The sequence below is a fragment of the Oncorhynchus clarkii genome, chromosome 9, assembly GCF_045791955.1.
Source record: "Oncorhynchus clarkii lewisi isolate Uvic-CL-2024 chromosome 9, UVic_Ocla_1.0, whole genome shotgun sequence".
Lineage (NCBI taxonomy): Eukaryota > Metazoa > Chordata > Actinopteri > Salmoniformes > Salmonidae > Oncorhynchus > Oncorhynchus clarkii.
The window spans coordinates 19,915,771-19,932,630 of record NC_092155.1 but is presented as its reverse complement, the minus strand read 5'-3'; the positions used below and the strand labels follow the sequence as shown (position 1 = coordinate 19,932,630).

Sequence of the window (16,860 nt, the reverse complement as noted above, 5' to 3'; positions counted from 1 at the left end):
TTAGATGGAAACGCTCATCGTGGCACAAATAGTACAATTCTATTGCTGGAATACTAGGATTCTATAGACCTTTGCATCTAAAGCTTGTACAATGTGCTTTATTTAGCTGTTCTTATACTGTGAATGAATTGTACTAAAACGTGTTCCGCTCCTAGTCCACTACGGCAGTAATATCTGCACTTGGAAAAGTACACTGTGGCTCGTCTTTAAAGCTTCTGAAGGGCAACATTTGAAAAAAAACTAAATACAGTTTTGGTTTATACAATTTTTAGCACATTTTTTCAAAGAATTTATGTAATATATGTTGTTTTTCATATTATGGCGTAATGGTACACTTTGTGGGAATGACTGTTAAATTGTATGTGATGATGAAACTTTACATATTTCTATGCACAGATTCTATTGAAGCATCAAAACATGTCAGGACAATTTTCCTGTCTAGAAGGGCTACTTTCTTCTTTGGTGTTTAAATATTATAATAATATTGACTTAGTCCCAAATGGCACCCTATTCCTTACATGGGACCTATGGGCCCTGGTCAAAAGTAGTGCACTATATAGGAAAATGGTGCTGTTTGAGACACACACACTGTTTCAATGTCATATGGACAATATTGACCTACCCAAAGCCTGTAACTTTCTTGTACACTTTGGTCACGTCTTTCAGTGAAACATTGCATTTCATATCATAGCTCATTGTGATGCTTTCACAATCACATTACTTAAATGGATGGAATTGTTATGTGCATTGGGAGTATTTGCATGAAAATGGGAGGAGTTTTGCATAATAATGTATTATTTTAAGTAAAAGAGTAGCTTTTCTTTTTTAATGTAACATTTGATTGCTAAGCATCCTCCAGAATTACGCTATGTCAAACTTCTAAACAGCCAAATACGAGCCCCCATGTCGAGACAAATACGACAAAAAACACATCACAAGCTGTATAATATTCCTGTTGTGTATTTTACTACCAGACTTGTTGTATAATGGGATGTTGACAGTTAAGACATTGCATTTAAACTATTGTGATGAGAAAAAAACATTGATCCAACTTTTCAATAATTCAAAAAAATGGGCTAGATAGAGAAAAAAAACCTAAAACTGCATTTTATTAAAACAAACATTTCTAAAAACCTTTCAGAACATCTTAATCTTACAACCGTAGAAATATTACAAATAAGTAACCTAGTAATTACTATCTAGCAATTTCATTTCTATGCTTACAACAAACAAATACAAAAGGACCCAGCATTAAAATTCTGCTGAACATCTTTTTCAGACAAATGCAGGATGGTTGAGCTTCGTAATGTGCAGCACAAAGATCCAATATTCCTTATGCTGTTTAAAGCCAATGGCAAAAATACAAGGCTGAACTGAACTACGCTAGCACTTAGGAATGGTACTACTGTAGTCTGCTACATTTAAAACACAGGCTACATTCTAAGAACACCACTAGCATACTATCTATAATGCGTCCCAAATAAATTGTTCCATCCTAAGTAGAATGCTATTGTGGACATCAGAACAGAGCATGCCTTCATACAGAATCATGAACAAATGATAAAACACATAATAAACCAAGTTTGATGATAATGTACAGTGCATTCAGAAAGTATTCAGACCCCTTGACTGTTTCCACATTTTGTTACGTTACAGCCTTATTCTAAAATGGATGAAATTGTTTTCCCCCCTCATCAATCTATACACAATACCCCATAATGACAAAGAAAAAACAGGTTTGTAGAAATTTTGAAAACTGAAATATCACATTTACATAAGTGTTCAGACTCTCTAGTACTTTGTTGAAGAATCTTTGGCATCTATTACAGCCTCGAGTCTTCTTGGGTATGAAGCTACAAGCTTGGCACACCTGTATTGGAGAATCTCTTCCATTCTTCTCTGCAGATCCTCTCAAGCTCTGTCAGGTTGGATGGGGATTATCGCTGCACAGCTATTTCCAGGTCTCTCCAGAGATGTTCAATCGGGTTCAAGTCCGGGCTCTGACTGGGCCACTCAAGGACATTCAGAGACTTGTCCCGAAGCAACTCCTGCAATGTCTTGGCTGTGTGCTTAGGGTTGTCCTGTTGGAAGGTGAACCTTCGCCCCATCCTGAGGTCCTGAGCACTCTGGGGCAGGTTCATCTTTCCCTCGATCCTGACAAGTCTCCCAGTCCCTGCCGCTGAAAAACATCCCCACAGAATGATACTGCCACCACCATGCTTCACCGTAGGGATGGTGCCAGGTTTCCTCCAGACATAACACTTGGCATTCAGGCCAAAGAGTTCAATCTTGGTTTCATCAAACCAGAGAATTTTGTTTCTCATGATCTGAGAGTCCTTTAGGTGCCTTTTGGCAAACTCCAAGTGGGCTGTCATGTGCCTTTTACTGAGGAGTGGCTTCTGTCTGGCCTGATTGGTGGAGTGCTGCAGAGATTGTTGTCCTTCTGGAAGGCTCTCCCATCTCCACGGAGGAACTCTGGAGCTCTGTCATAGTGACCATCAGGTTCTTGGTCACCTCCACGATTGCTCAGTTTGGGCGGGTGGCCAGCTCTAGGAAGAGATTTGCTGGTGCCAAACTTCTTCCATTTAAGAATCGTGGAGGTCACTGTTTTCTTGAGGACCTTGCTGCAGACAGTTTTTGGTACCCTTCCCCAGATCTGTGCCTTGACACAATCCTGTCTCGGAGCTCTACTGACAATCCCTTCGACGTCATGGCTTGGTTTTTGCTCTGACATGCACTGTCAACTGTGGGACCTTTATGTAGACAGGTGTGTGTCTTTCCAAATCATGTCCAATCAATTGAATTTACCACAGGTGGACTCCAATCAAGTTGTAGAAACATCTCAAGGATGATCAATGGATACAGGATGCACCTGAGCTCAATTTCGAGTCTCATAGCAGTGTCTGAATAGTTATGTAAATAAGGTATTTCTTTAAAAAAAAAAATGTTAATACATTTGCAATAACTTCTAAACCTATTTTTGCTTTGCCGTTATGGGACATTGCATGTAGATTGATGAGGATTTAATTTTATTTGACACATTTTAGATAAAGGCTGTAATGCAACAACATGTGGATAAAGGGAAGTGGTCTGAATACTTTCCGAATGCACTGTATATTACGTAGTACAATAATAAAAACAAACACTTCTTGTAATAATGCACCTGTTGAGAATCACTTTTCTGAGAGATTTTATAATGGGACAGAGTACATTGCAGGCCTGTATGAAAAGCCCCCCCCCCCCTTTTGTAGTGCAACAGTGAATTGTCCGGTGATTCACCATAGCGTATACAGTCACTCACAACTAGTGTGAAGTTCCACTTGGATTGAACATTGAACACAATTGGAGATGGTCATGTCTACAAAAATCTCCATTGTAAAAGTATTGGTGGTGCGCTAGTCCCGTTTCCTATTTTACATACATAGCTGTCCCATGAGTATGCCAAGAGTAGGACCTTAGCACCACAACAAGTTTAATTGACTACCTTCAATTACAATGGAAATGTTCATTTAAGTAGACAGTGTTTCTTACAGGGAGGTGAGTGTTTGCCATGATGCTGCATCTTGGCTGTAATAAGAGAAGTGTGTGTGTGTTTGTGTAATACGAGAACATGCACCCTAAAACATAATATAAGGGGGATCCAATAACCAATTATAGTGTATTTGTGAGGCCCACTCATAAACAATTGTGGAATTTTGGGAGCGGGTGAGAGACATCACAACGGTCCTGCTGGGGTGGGGTGGGGTGTGGGCATATCTGTAAACCTCACAACAATTTCTGTGCTGTGAATCTCATTATAATCTGGCAGCATGATTTAGCTCACACGTACTCCTTGGTGCTGCTGGATGGTGAGAGAGCACTCACGCCACTCATGACAGGGTATTTGGGCACCAGCTTTTTACTCCTGGGGCAGGAAGATGCCAGCATGGCTCCCCCCAGCAGGTCCAGGAAAGAACCCCCCCAGGCGATGAAGATGGCTGCCCCAAACTCAAACCTGTTATTGGGGAGATGGAGAGAAGAGTGAGACGTTGTTCTAGAACAGTGTTCTTACATTATTCTCCTGGAAAGCCATGTGGTGTGCACATTTTTTCTCCAGCCTTTTAAGTCCATAATCAAAGACTTAACACGGCGCCAAGCCAACTTTGCTTGATAGGTATTAATGCACATAGAATGTGCATTGCATTGAAAGCAAGTCTAAGAAGTGATAGCTCTCTTCTATGTGCTCTATTTCTATGCTTCTCGTTCATTTTTTTTTCTTGTTTCGTTTTTGTGTCTTTTACTTTAGTTTTTGTACACCAGATTCAAACATCTGAAAATATATTTCATAGTGGTTCAGATGATACAATGATTCTCTAACCCAGGGTTAGGCAACCCTTTGTCCCAACTAGGCACCCCACCTGCCCAATTGAGTAAATTGATTAGTTCAGTGATTGCCTAAATTCAACACACCTGGTCTTCCAGGTCAGTTAAATAAAAAAACTTGAAGTGAATGCGGCATTCTACGAGGACCATGGCTACCTACCCCTGCACTACACTAGGGGTTGTTTGTTTTGTCACAAACTGATATTTGGTGAACTATTAGAATTTTAGAAGCCAGGAAATGGCGGTGCGATTTCTGCATATTGGACCTTTTTTTAAATAAGACCACTCAATAGAAGGGAAAGGCCAATACATTCAGGAATTTTGTAGGGATACTTACTTGGTGTTGACAGGAGAATACGGGTTATAGAAGGCCCGGATGAGATTATGAGCGAACCACGAGCAGGCCACTAATGCACACAGAGCTGAAGGAGAAGATCAAACAGATACAGACAAATCAGTACATCGAGACATCATAAAGAGGTATTTGAGAGAGGGGAGCTATACACTCAAGTAGTCAATGGGAGGCTAGCTATTGAGTTCCAGTCATTAGCTGTTTACTGCCATTGACCTATGAGTCTTCAAATGAGCAAAAATCTAGTCCCCCCGTCCATTAATTATAATCTAAAATAATGAACGGATCCTAGATCAGCACTTCTATTCTGAGACCCTTTGTGAATAACAGGCCCTAACCATTAGATTTTACTGCCATTGTCTGATGAGAGTTAATAATGAGTTGATGTATATGTGGGCATATCTGCCATGATGCAGGCAACCAGCATCCCAAATGGCACACTATTCCCTATATAGTGCACTACTTTTGACCAGATCCCTATAGGCCCTAGTCAAAAGTAATGCACTAAACAAGGAATAGTGTCAGAGTAATAGCCATTGTCTTTTTAAAAATGTATTTATTTAAAAAAAGAAGAATTTTACCCCTTTTTCGTGGTATCCAATTGTTTTTAGTAGCTACTATATTGTCTCATCGCTACAACTCCCGTACAGGCTCGGGAGAGACGAAGGTTGAAAGTCATGCGTCCTCCAATTCACAACCCAACCAAGCCACGCTGCTTCTTAACACAGTGCGCATCCAACCCGGAAGCCAGCCGCATCAATGTGTCAGAGGAAACACTGCGCACGGCCCGCCACAGGAGTCGCTGGTGCACGATGAGAAAAGGACATCCCTACTGGCCAAGCCCTCCCTAACCCAGAGGACACTAGGCCAATTGTGCATTGCCCCACGGACCTCCCGGTCGTGACAGAGCCTGGGCGCGAACCCAGAGTCTCTGATGGCCCAGCTGGCGCTGCAGTACATCACCCTTAACCACTGTGCCACCCGGGAGGCCCTAAGCCACATAGTCAGTAAAAAATCCTCCATTCTCTCCCTATGTGACCTCCAGGGGAACCTGGGTAGATGAGTGTGACTTTTATTGCACAACGTTTCAAATCGAAGGTCTTCGTCAGGCTTAGATGAGTGGGAGAGCAGCTGGTGGCCAGATAGAGGGTCAAACCCCCTACATACGGTACTCTCTAAGATCTCAGATGCTGGACCAGAATGATCAAGTGACCTCTAACACAGATCTTTTCATGTAATGTTAAATAAGAAGTGCCTACACATAAAGAAAAATACAGTATATGCCTGGGATGATTCTCTTGATCTCTCTATATAGCCATGCCCCTGTTAGGGACCAGAATGACGAAGTGACATAATAAGCACAGATCTCAGACCAGCTCAGAAAGAATGTTTAAAAAAAGTAGGGCCCTGAGATTGTCATGACCAAGTCATTTGATCATGTAAGGAAAACTCTGGACCCTAAGAACATATAACGCTTATGGTGATTATTCTGATCGCTCTCTATAGCCCCTCCAACATAGCGCTCTCTCTCTCTCTCTCTCTCTCTCTCTCTCTCTCTCTCTCTCTCTCTCTCTCTCTCTCTCTCTCTCTCTCTCACACACACACACACACACACACACACACACACACACACACACACACACACACACACACACACACACCTCCAACCAGTAGAATGACACCTCCAGTCATGGCGGTGCGAGACTTCCACACTTTGTTGTTTCCTCCGCAGGTGGTACACTTCATGCCCATGGTGGCCACGCCCAGCCCAGCGATGGATACGATGATGCCAACAATCATCAGGGCACGAGTGGCCTGGAGAGTGCCTGAGAAACACACGCAAACACATACACACACACACCAGAGCAGGAAAGGGAGAGTAGGGAAAGGAGTAGCAAGATAGTGAGGGAGAGAGAGGTGTGGCACAGCTATAGATAGCTTTAATTTATAGACTTGTGGGATATATTGCAGAATTTAAAATTAAAATAAAAGATCAGCAAGTCTCTCTACACCCCTCTACCCCCCTCTCTCTCTCCATCTCTCGCTCTCTTCCAAATCAAATTTAATTTGTCACATGCGCCGAATACAGCAGGTGTAGTAGACCTTACTGTGAAATGCTTACTTACAAGCTCTTAACCAACAATTTTTGTACCATGTTTTGGGCTGCTACCATGTTGTGTTGCTACCATGTTGTTGTTATGTTGTGTTACTACCATGCTGTGTTGTCATGTGTTGCTGCCTTGCTATTATGTTGTCTTAGGTCTCTCTTTATGTAGTGTTGTGTCTCTTGTCGTTATGTGTGTTTTGTCCTATATTTATATTTGATTTATTTTGTATTTTTAATTCCAGCCCCCTTCCCCACAGGAGGTCTTTTGCCTTTTGCTAGGCCGTCATTGTAAATAAGAATTTGTTCTTAACTAACTTGCCTAGTGAAATAAAGGTTAGATAAAACTAAATAAATAATTGCAGTTTTAAGAAACCCCCCCCCCCCCCCCAAAAAAAAGTAAGAGATAAAAATAGCAAATAATTAAAGAGCAGCAGAAAAATAACAATAGCGGAACTACATACAGGAGGTACCGGTTCAGAGTAAAGGTGCGGGGGCACCAGTGTTGAGGTAATTGAGGTAATATATACATGTAGGTAGAGTTATTAAAGTGACTATGCATAGATAATAACAGAGAGTAGCAACAGCGTAGAAGAGGGCAATGCAAATAGTTTGGGTAGCTATTTGATTAGATGTTCAGGAGTCTTGTGGCTTGGGGGTAGAAGCTGTTTAGAAGCCTATTGTACCTAGACTTGGCACTTTGGTACCGCTTGCCGTGCGGTAGCAGAGAGAACAGTCTCTGACTTGGGTGGATGGAGTCTTTGACAATTTTTTGGGCCTTCCTCTGACACCGCCTGGTATAAAGGTCCTGAATGTCTGGAAGCTTGGCCCTGGTGATGTACTGGGCCGTAAGCACTACCCTCTGTAGTGCCTTTGCGGTCGGAGGCTGAACAGTTGCCATCCTTTTGTCCAGGTGTGAAAGGGCAGTGTGGAGTGCAATAGAGATTGCATTATCTGTGGATCTTTCGGGGCAGTATGCAAATTGGAGTGGGTCTAAGGTTTCTGGGATAATGGTGTTGATGTGAGCCATGACCAGCCTTTCAAAGCACTTTATGGCTACAGACTTGAGTGCTACGGGTCGGTAGTCTTTTAGGCAGGTTACCTTAGTGTTCTTGGGCACAGGGACTATGGTGGTCTGCTTGAAACATGTTGGTATTACAGACTCAGACAGGAAGAGATTGAAAATGTCAGTGAAGACACATGCCAGTTGGTCAGCGCATGCTCGGAGAACACGTTCTGGTAATCTGTCTGGCCCTACGGCCTTGTGAATGTTGACCTGTTTCTGATGGTGCCGGAGGGTAGGGCTGCCGTATTATCGGCTCTCAACCAATCATGCAATTTTTTTTTGTTGCATTGTTCTAATTGTTCGTTTTGTACATAATGTTGCTGCTACCGTCTCTTATGACCGAAAAGAGCTTCTGGACATCAGAACTGGGATTATATTTACCTCAAATTGGACAAGGAGTACTTCTTCAATGAGTTGGACACGAGGATATACTGCAGACACCCGATCAGGCACCGATCCCCATGATTCGCTGGAGAAGGAAACAGAGATTTCGAAGCAAAAGATCAGGGTGCCTTGCGAGGATCAGCCGATGAGTGGCTAATCTGCCCTTGCGTTCCGTTCTGCTAGCTAACATTCAATCGCTGGAAAATAAATGAGGCGAACTGAAAGCACGTATAGCCTACCAACAGGACATTAAAAACTGTAATATCTTATGTTTCACCGAGTCTTGGCTGAACAACGACATTAAGAACATAAGACTGGCGGGTTACACACTCTATTGGCAAAACAGAACAGCAGCCTCTGGTAAGACACGGGGTGGGTGCCTAGGCATTTATGTAAACAACAGCTGGTGCACGATATCCTCCTGATTCCTGCTTACAAGCACAAATTAAAGCAGGAAGCACCAGTGACTCGGTCTATAAAAAAGTGGTCAGATGAAGCAGATGCTAAACTACAGGACTGTTTTGCCAACACAGACTGGAATATGTTCCGGGATTCTTCCGATGGCATTGAGGAGTACACCACATCAGTCACTGGCTTTATCAATGAGTGCATCGAGGACGTTGTCCCCACAGTGACTGTACGTACATACCCCAACCAGAAGCCATCGATTACAGGCAACATTCGCACTGAGCTAAAGGGTACAGCCACCGCTTTCAAGGAACGGGACTCTAACCCGGAAGCTTATATGAAATCCCGCTATGCCCTCTGACAAACCATCAAACAGGCAAAGCGCCAATAGAGGACTAAGATCGGATCGTACTATACCGGCTCCGATGCTCGTTGGATGTGGCAGGGCTTGCAAACTATTACAGACTACAAAGGGAAGCACAGCCAATAGCTGCCAAGTGACACGAGCCTGCCAGACGAGCTAAATAACTTTATTTATCTATAATCGCTTTGAGGCACGTAACACTGAAACATGCATGAGTGTATCAGAGGTCAACATTCACAAGGCCTCTGAGCCAGCCGAATTACCAGAACGTGTTCCCCGAGCATGTGCTGACCAACTGGCAAGTATCTTCACTGACATTTTCATCCTCTCCCTGTCTGAGTCTGTTATACCAACATGTTTCAAGCAGACCACCATAGTCCCTGTGCCCAAGAACACTAAGGTAACCTGCTTACATGACTACCAACCCATAGCACTCACGTCTGTAACCATGAAATGCTTTGAAAGGCTGGTCATGGCTCCCATCAACACCATTATCCCAGAAACACTAGACCCAATCCAATTTGCATACCGCACCAACAAATCCACAGATGATGCAATCTCTATTGCACTCCACACTGCCCTTTCACACCTGGACAAAAGGAACACCTACGTGTTATTCATTATTCTGCTATTCATTGACTACAGCTCAGCCTTCAACACCATAGTGCCCTCAAAGCTCATCACTAAACTAAAGACCATGGGACTAAACACCTCCCTCTGCAACTGGATCCTGGACTTCCTGACGGGCCGCCCCTAGGTGGTAAGGTAGGTAATAACACATCCGCCACGCTGATCCTCAACACGGGGGCCCCTCAGGGTGCATGCTCAGTCCCCTCCTGTATCCCTGTTTACTCATGACTGCACGCCAGCCACAACTCTAACACCATCATTACGTTTGCTGATGACACAACAGCCTGATCACCGACAACGATGAGACAACCTATAGGGAGGAGGTGAGACCTGACCGTGTGGTGCAAGGACAACAACCTCTCCCCCAACTTGATCAAGACAAAGGAGATGATTGTGGACTACAGGAAAAGGAGGACCGAGCAAGCCACCATTCTCATTGACGGGGCTGTAGTGGAGCAGGTTGAAAGCTTGGCTTCCACACCACCAACAAACTAACATGGTCCAAGCACACCAAGACAGTTGTGAAGAGGGCAAGACAAAACCTATTCCCCCTCAGGAGACTGAAAACATTTGGCATGGGTCCTCAGATCCTCAAAAGGTTTTACAGCTGCACCATCGAGAGCATCCTGACGGGTTGCATCACTTCCTTGTATGGCAACTGTCCAGCCTCTGACCACAAGGCACTACAGAGGGTAGTGCATACAGCCAAGTACATCACCGGGGCCCAGCCTTCTGCCATCCAGGACCTCTGAACCAGGCGATGTCAGAGGAAGGCCCTAAAAATTGTCAAAGACTCCAGCTATCCAATTTATAGATTGTTCTCTCTGCTACCGCTCGGCAAGCGGTACCGGAGCGCCAATTCTAGCTCCAAGAGGCTTCTACCCCCAAGCCATAAGACTCCTGAACAGCTAATCAAATGGCTACCCAAAATATTTTCACCCCCCCCCCACGCTGCTGCTTCTCTCTCTTATCATCTATGCATAACCACTATAGTAACCCTACCTGCATGTACATACAGTGCCTTGCGAAAGTATTCGGCCCCCTTGAACTTTGCGACCTTTTGCCACATTTCAGGCTTCAAACATAAAGATATAAAACTGTAGTTTTTTGTGAAGAATCAACAACAAGTGGGACACAATCATGAAGTAGAACGACATTTATTGGATATTTCAAACTTTTTTAACAAATCAAAAACTGAAAAATTGGGCGTGCAAAATTATTCAGCCCCTTTACTTTCAGTGCAGCAAACTCTCTCCAGAAGTTCAGTGAGGATCTCTGAATGATCCAATGTTGACCTAAATGACTAATGATGATAAATACAATCCACCTGTGTGTAATCAAGTCTCCGTATAAATGCACCTGCACTGTGATAGTCTCAGAGGTCCGTCAAAAGCGCAGAGAGCATCATGAAGAACAAGGAACACACCAGGCAGGTCCGAGATACTGTTGTGAAGAAGTTTAAAGCCGGATTTGGATACAAAAAGATTTCCCAAGCTTTAAACATCCCAAGGAGCACTGTGCAAGCGATAATATTGAAATGGAAGGAGTATCAGACCACTGCAAATCTACCAAGACCTGGCCGTCCCTCTAAACTTTCAGCTCATACAAGGAGAAGACTGATCAGAGATGCAGCCAAGAGGCCCATGATCACTCTGGATGAACTGCAGAGATCTACAGCTGAGGTGGGAGACTCTGTCCATAGGACAACAATCAGTCGTATATTGCACAAATCTGGCCTTTATGGAAGAGTGGCAAGAAGAAAGCCATTTCTTAAAGATATCCATAAAAAGTGTAGTTTAAAGTTTGCCACAAGCCACCTGGGAGACACACCAAACATGTGGAAGAAGGTGCTCTGGTCAGATGAAACCAAAATTGAACTTTTTGGCAACAATGCAAAACGTTACGTTTGGCGTAAAAACAACACAGCTGAACACACCATCCCCACTGTCAAACATGGTGGTGGCAGCATCATGGTTTGGGCCTGCTTTTCTTCAGCAGGGACAGGGAAGATGGTTAAAATTGATGGGAAGATGGATGGAGCCAAATACAGGACCATTCTGTAAGAAAACCTGATGGAGTCTGCAAAAGACCTGAGACTGGGACGGAGATTTGTCTTCCAACAAGACAATGATCCAAAACATAAAGCAAAATCTACAATGGAATGGTTCAAAAATAAACATATCCAGGTGTTAGAATGGCCAAGTCAAAGTCCAGACCTGAATCCAATCGAGAATCTGTGGAAAGAACTGAAAACTGCTGTTCACAAATGCTCTCCATCCAACCTCACTGAGCTCGAGCTCAGCTCGAGCTGAAAAATTGTCAGTCTCTCGATGTGCAAAACTGATAGAGACATACCAAGCGACTTACAGCTGTATCGCAGCAAAAGGTGGCGCTACAAAGTATTAACTTAAGGGGGCTGAATAATTTTGCACGCCCAATTTTTCAGCTTTTGATTTGTTAAAAAAGTTTGAAATATCCAATAAATGTCGTTCCACTTCATGATTGTGTCCCACTTGTTGTTGATTCTTCACAATAAAATACGTTTTTATATCTTTATGTTTGAAGCCTGAAATGTGGCAAAAGGTCGCAAAGTTCAAGGGGGCCGAATACTTTCGCAAGGCACTGTAATTACCTCAACTACCTCGACAATGTGTCCCCGCACATTGACACATTGACTCTTTACCCCCTGTATATAACCCCGCTATTGTTATTTACTGCTGCTCTTTAATTATTTGTTTTTCTTCTCTCTTATTATTATTTAATTTTTTGGGGGGGGTATTTTCTTAAAACGGCATTGTTGGTTAAGGTCTTTAAGTAAGCATTTCACTGTAAGATACAGTGATACAAATACCTGTTGTACCAAATACCTGTTGTATTTGGCAGCATGTGACAAATACAATTTGATTTTAATTTGACTGAAGGTCTTACATTTAAAAAAAATTTTTTAACCTTTCTTTAACCAGGAAGGGCTCATTGAGATTAAAATCTATTTTACAAGAGCGCCCTTGCCAAGATAGGCAGCACCAAGTCATTACAAAAAAATTACAGACAGACAACATGAAAAACTACAATCGGGACAAGTTCTTCCAGTTTAAAAGTATTTTGTAAGGTATTCCAAGACGATGGCGCAGAGTACATAAAAGCCCTTTTACCAAATTCAGTTTGGACATTTGGAACAGTTATCAGGATAAAGTCCTGCGGACGAAGAGAGTACCCACCATATTTCTGAACAATAAAAATGCACAAATAAAAAGGTAGTAAACCCAAAATGGCTTTGTAAATAAAAGTATACCAGTGACTGAGCCTACGAGTGACTAGAGAAGGCCAGCCAACCCTGGTATACAAAGTGCAGTGGTGCGTAAGGGTTTTGCAGTTTAAAATAAATCTTAAAGTACCATGGTAAAGAGTGTCAATTGATCTCAAACACTGAGCGGAAGCATTCATATATAAAATATCCCCATAGTCTAGTAAAGGCATAAATGTAGCTGATGCTAGCCTCCTTCTGGCTTCAAAAGAAAAACAGGCCTTATTCCTAAAATAAAATCCCAATTTCAGCTTCAATTTTTGTTGTTGAATATGCAAAAAAAAGAGAAGCCGTCATCAATTAAAATTCCAAGATATTTATATGAGGTTACAACCTCAATCTCCTTGCCCTGACAGGTAGTAATAGGTGAAAGGTTCAGAGGTCTATTTATTGCAATGGTGGCACCGTGGGGTACAGGGGGGTTAGGGTGATATTCCATGGTATCCCCAATTTGCATGCCTGGCATGCCCTCATTGTGTTTAGAATATGGCAGAAGAGGAATTTTTCCTTCCTTCCTTCCTTCCTTCCTTCCTTCCTTCCTTCCTTCCTTCCTTCCTTCCTTCCTTCCTTCCTTCCTTCCTTCCTTCCTTCTTTCCTCCCTCCCTCCCTCCCTCCCTCCCTCCCTCCCTCCCTCCCTCTCTCTCTCTCTCTCTCTCTCTCTCCCTCCCTTTCTCCCTTTCACCCTTTCTCCCTTGCTCCACGTCGGCTGTGGAGAGCATGATCACACAGTCTGCTGTTGTTTAGGGGAGGGGGGATTGAAAGCTACTGCCAGGACCCCCTAATCTGTCACCACATCTCATAAAACTGACAGAGAGGGAGAAGCAGAGGCCACCCCAAACCAGTCTGTGCCAGTCCAGGCCATTCCTGAGTTCACAAAAAAAAACTCCAGGCCTGAGAAACGGAGAAAGGGAGGGAGGGATGGGTGGATGGAGGGATGGAGGGATGGAGGAGAGAGGAAGGAAGAAAAATTCCTCCTCTGCTATATTCTAAACACAATGAGGGCATGCCAGGCATGCAAATTGGGAATACCATGGAATATCACCCTAACCCCCCTGTACACCACGGTGCAACCCAGACTCCCCACCCTGTACCCCACGGTGCCACCCTCACCCCTCTGTACTCCACAGTGCCACCCAGACTCCCCACCCTGTACCCCACGGTGCCACCCTCACCCCTCTGTACTCCACAGTGCCACCCTGACCCCCCCTCCGTACCATTCCTAGAACCCCCAAACCTGCTCACTGTCAGCAGTTACATCCAGTAAAAACTGGAACTCTAAGTGTTCTAAATCTGAACAGGCATCTCTGTTCAATGAAATCCCTCTCACCAACCAGTATGACATGAGAAACCAAGAAGAGTAGATGGGGAGTTATATCAAATTACACCCAGGTTCTCTTCATTATGGTGCCCTAAGGGTCTGGGGCAAACCGAGGTGGGAGGAAGAGGGAGGGGAAGGGCGTAAAATTCCTGCACAGATTACTGTGTTGCTGTTGCAATGGCAACTCTTTTGGTTGTTCACCGTTAATTAGTTAGTTAGTTAGTTAGGACCAGGACATCTCTGGCATCTGGAGCCCCAGTCAGCACCCTCCCTGTGCCACCTTTCTATGCCAGGGTATAGTGGGTGATGAATGGGCAGGGGGCATGCCAGTCGGGGCCTTACCACCTTGGGGGTGGACCGGCGCAGCCATTTGAGAATAGACAGCAGAGAGGGGAGGGGAAAATGGGTTGGGAGGTGGGGAGAGGTTGCCGGGAACAGTAACAGGATTGAGAACTCCAGGTGTTCAATGGGGTTCTGATAAGAGTAAATGTCAGATACGTTTGTAATTGATTTTTCAAGAGTAATATCCAGAGTGATTGAAGTGTCAGTGAGTGTGGCACCTGGAAAGGAGTTAACAGTATCGCACTGTATAATAATACAAAAGGCGCTACTAAATGATAACCACGAGAGGGGCAATTAAATGACGAACAGTCCCGAGGTCACACCTTTATCAGTGACACCAATGTGCTCCATTGAACAAGAACTGCTCCATAGGAAAATGGGTGGGGACCTCAGCTGACCGTCTCAGGTGTCTGCTCAGATGTCTGCTCACCTGTATCTCCCGTCAATCAATTCCATTTACTGGTACAACGTGAGACTTTCCCGAAACAAGTCACCATAATCATGACATTCCTCCTTTGATAATAAGATAGCCTATCGGGTTATATGCATGCGTAATTCACAGTGCGTGAGGTGCGCACAGGACGCGCATACCGTCATAGAAATATAACGGTCGAATAAATATTTCGTTTATTTATACTCACCGTCTAGCTGCAGGATCGAGTCGTAGATTTTACATTGGAGCTGCCCTGTGCTCTGAAAAGCGCATGACATCCATAGTCCTTGGTACATGGCAACCGCCGTTATGATGTTGTCTCCTACGTATGCAGACATCTTCCACTGTGGAAGAATGGTCCCCACGATAAGTGCAATGACACCGACGAGTGACAGGGCGAATCCTAAAAGTTGAATTCCCGAGTTTGCCATCTTTAAAAATACAATTATTTTGTCGATTATTTTTGTCTATATGTCTAAATAAATACGTTTCTGTTGATGAAAAAACTATGAATCCTTTTGTGCGTGTCCAAAGGCACACAACGGTTATCTTAATGCAGTCTATATTTGCAAGGTAGATCTACCTATCTTCATTAAACGCGTCAGAATAGCGTCAGTAAACACAATCTTGTTGTGGTTCTTGATCTCCTTTCCACCTGTTATAGCTTGAGCCGCACCTTGAATAGTAGTGCTGAGCTTGCGGGAAGGGGGATTTAAATTCTGCATGAGGGCCTGCGAGGGTGTGTGTGTGTCCAGTCACCGTGCCCGGCGATGCGTGAGAGGTCTCTTCTCGCATCCCCTCCTCCCAGGGCCCTTACCGTTATGTCACGCCCATTGGCCATGCTACTTCTTCATTCCAGGGAAGCTACAATTGTTTCTCGAGCAAGTGGGTACTGTAAAACAACCGTACAGTTCCTACCGGGCTGACGGTAACTATTTGTTCAGCTTCAGAATGCCAGCGTTGCTTAGCTGACAGGTGTTCCCAGGCTTTATCCGTTGAAAAAAAAATCGCCTCCACATTTTTTTAAAGATTAAACTGTTTGTACATTTTCTCCTGGAACTGTCTAGAGACACATCAGGTTCATATTTTACCTTCAACAGCTGGCCAAATGACAATAAATAACTTTTTCTTAGAACTTGTTTTCCAGTGAGGGATGCCTTTCCTTCAGAGGAGATCCTTCATGCAGGGCAGGTGGGGCAGAGCCCCATATTTTTGGGGAGCTTTCCTGTTTTTGCATGTTATTTTGGCATTTATATGTGTCACATATCAGTGTAATATGCAATAATAATATCAGTGTAACAATGTAATATATATACATATATCATTGAGTTAATAAAGCAGCATACCAACGTGGTATCTTTTTTGTTTTCTTGAGTAAGGCACTTGCAAAATGCAGGTGTTTCAGCATTACGCCGTGATTGGCTCAGTGTTCTGTCACTCATGGGGACACTACATCACCACCAAAGGTAGAACTAGAAAATTGTAACCCCTTGGGTGCTGCCAAGTAGGCTCAAGGTCATTGGCCACAGATAAAATGACATATCTACAATAGCTTTGATTGGACTGGTCATGTCAACATCATACTATCAAAATCTTAGCTTGCAGTCATCATCATAAATCAAGTTGACAATCTACTGGTAAATCCTTTTTAATCCTTCTCATATAAAGAGAAAAAATGAAGATAAATTATAGATAAACTGTATCGGTGCACATCGGCCATTGGATATAAACATTACACAACAAGTTGGAAATTGCAAATTCAACAATGAGTGGTTTGGAAGGAATCAGTGGCT

General features: G+C 43.5%; 1 protein-coding gene across 1 annotated transcript; it reads right to left on the bottom strand.

Annotated features, from left to right (window-relative positions):
* Positions 1-1,190: 1,190 nt before the first annotated feature.
* Positions 1,191-15,756, bottom strand: LOC139417143 (claudin-7-A-like). The gene is made up of 4 exons (XM_071166388.1): positions 15,276-15,756; positions 6,376-6,540; positions 4,700-4,784; positions 1,191-3,994 (listed from the first exon to the last, which is right to left on the bottom strand). The coding sequence occupies exons 1-4, from the start codon at positions 15,496-15,498 to the stop codon at positions 3,820-3,822; spliced, it is 648 nt and encodes a 215-aa protein (XP_071022489.1). The 5' UTR covers positions 15,499-15,756; the 3' UTR covers positions 1,191-3,819.
* Positions 15,757-16,860: the final 1,104 nt, after the last annotated feature.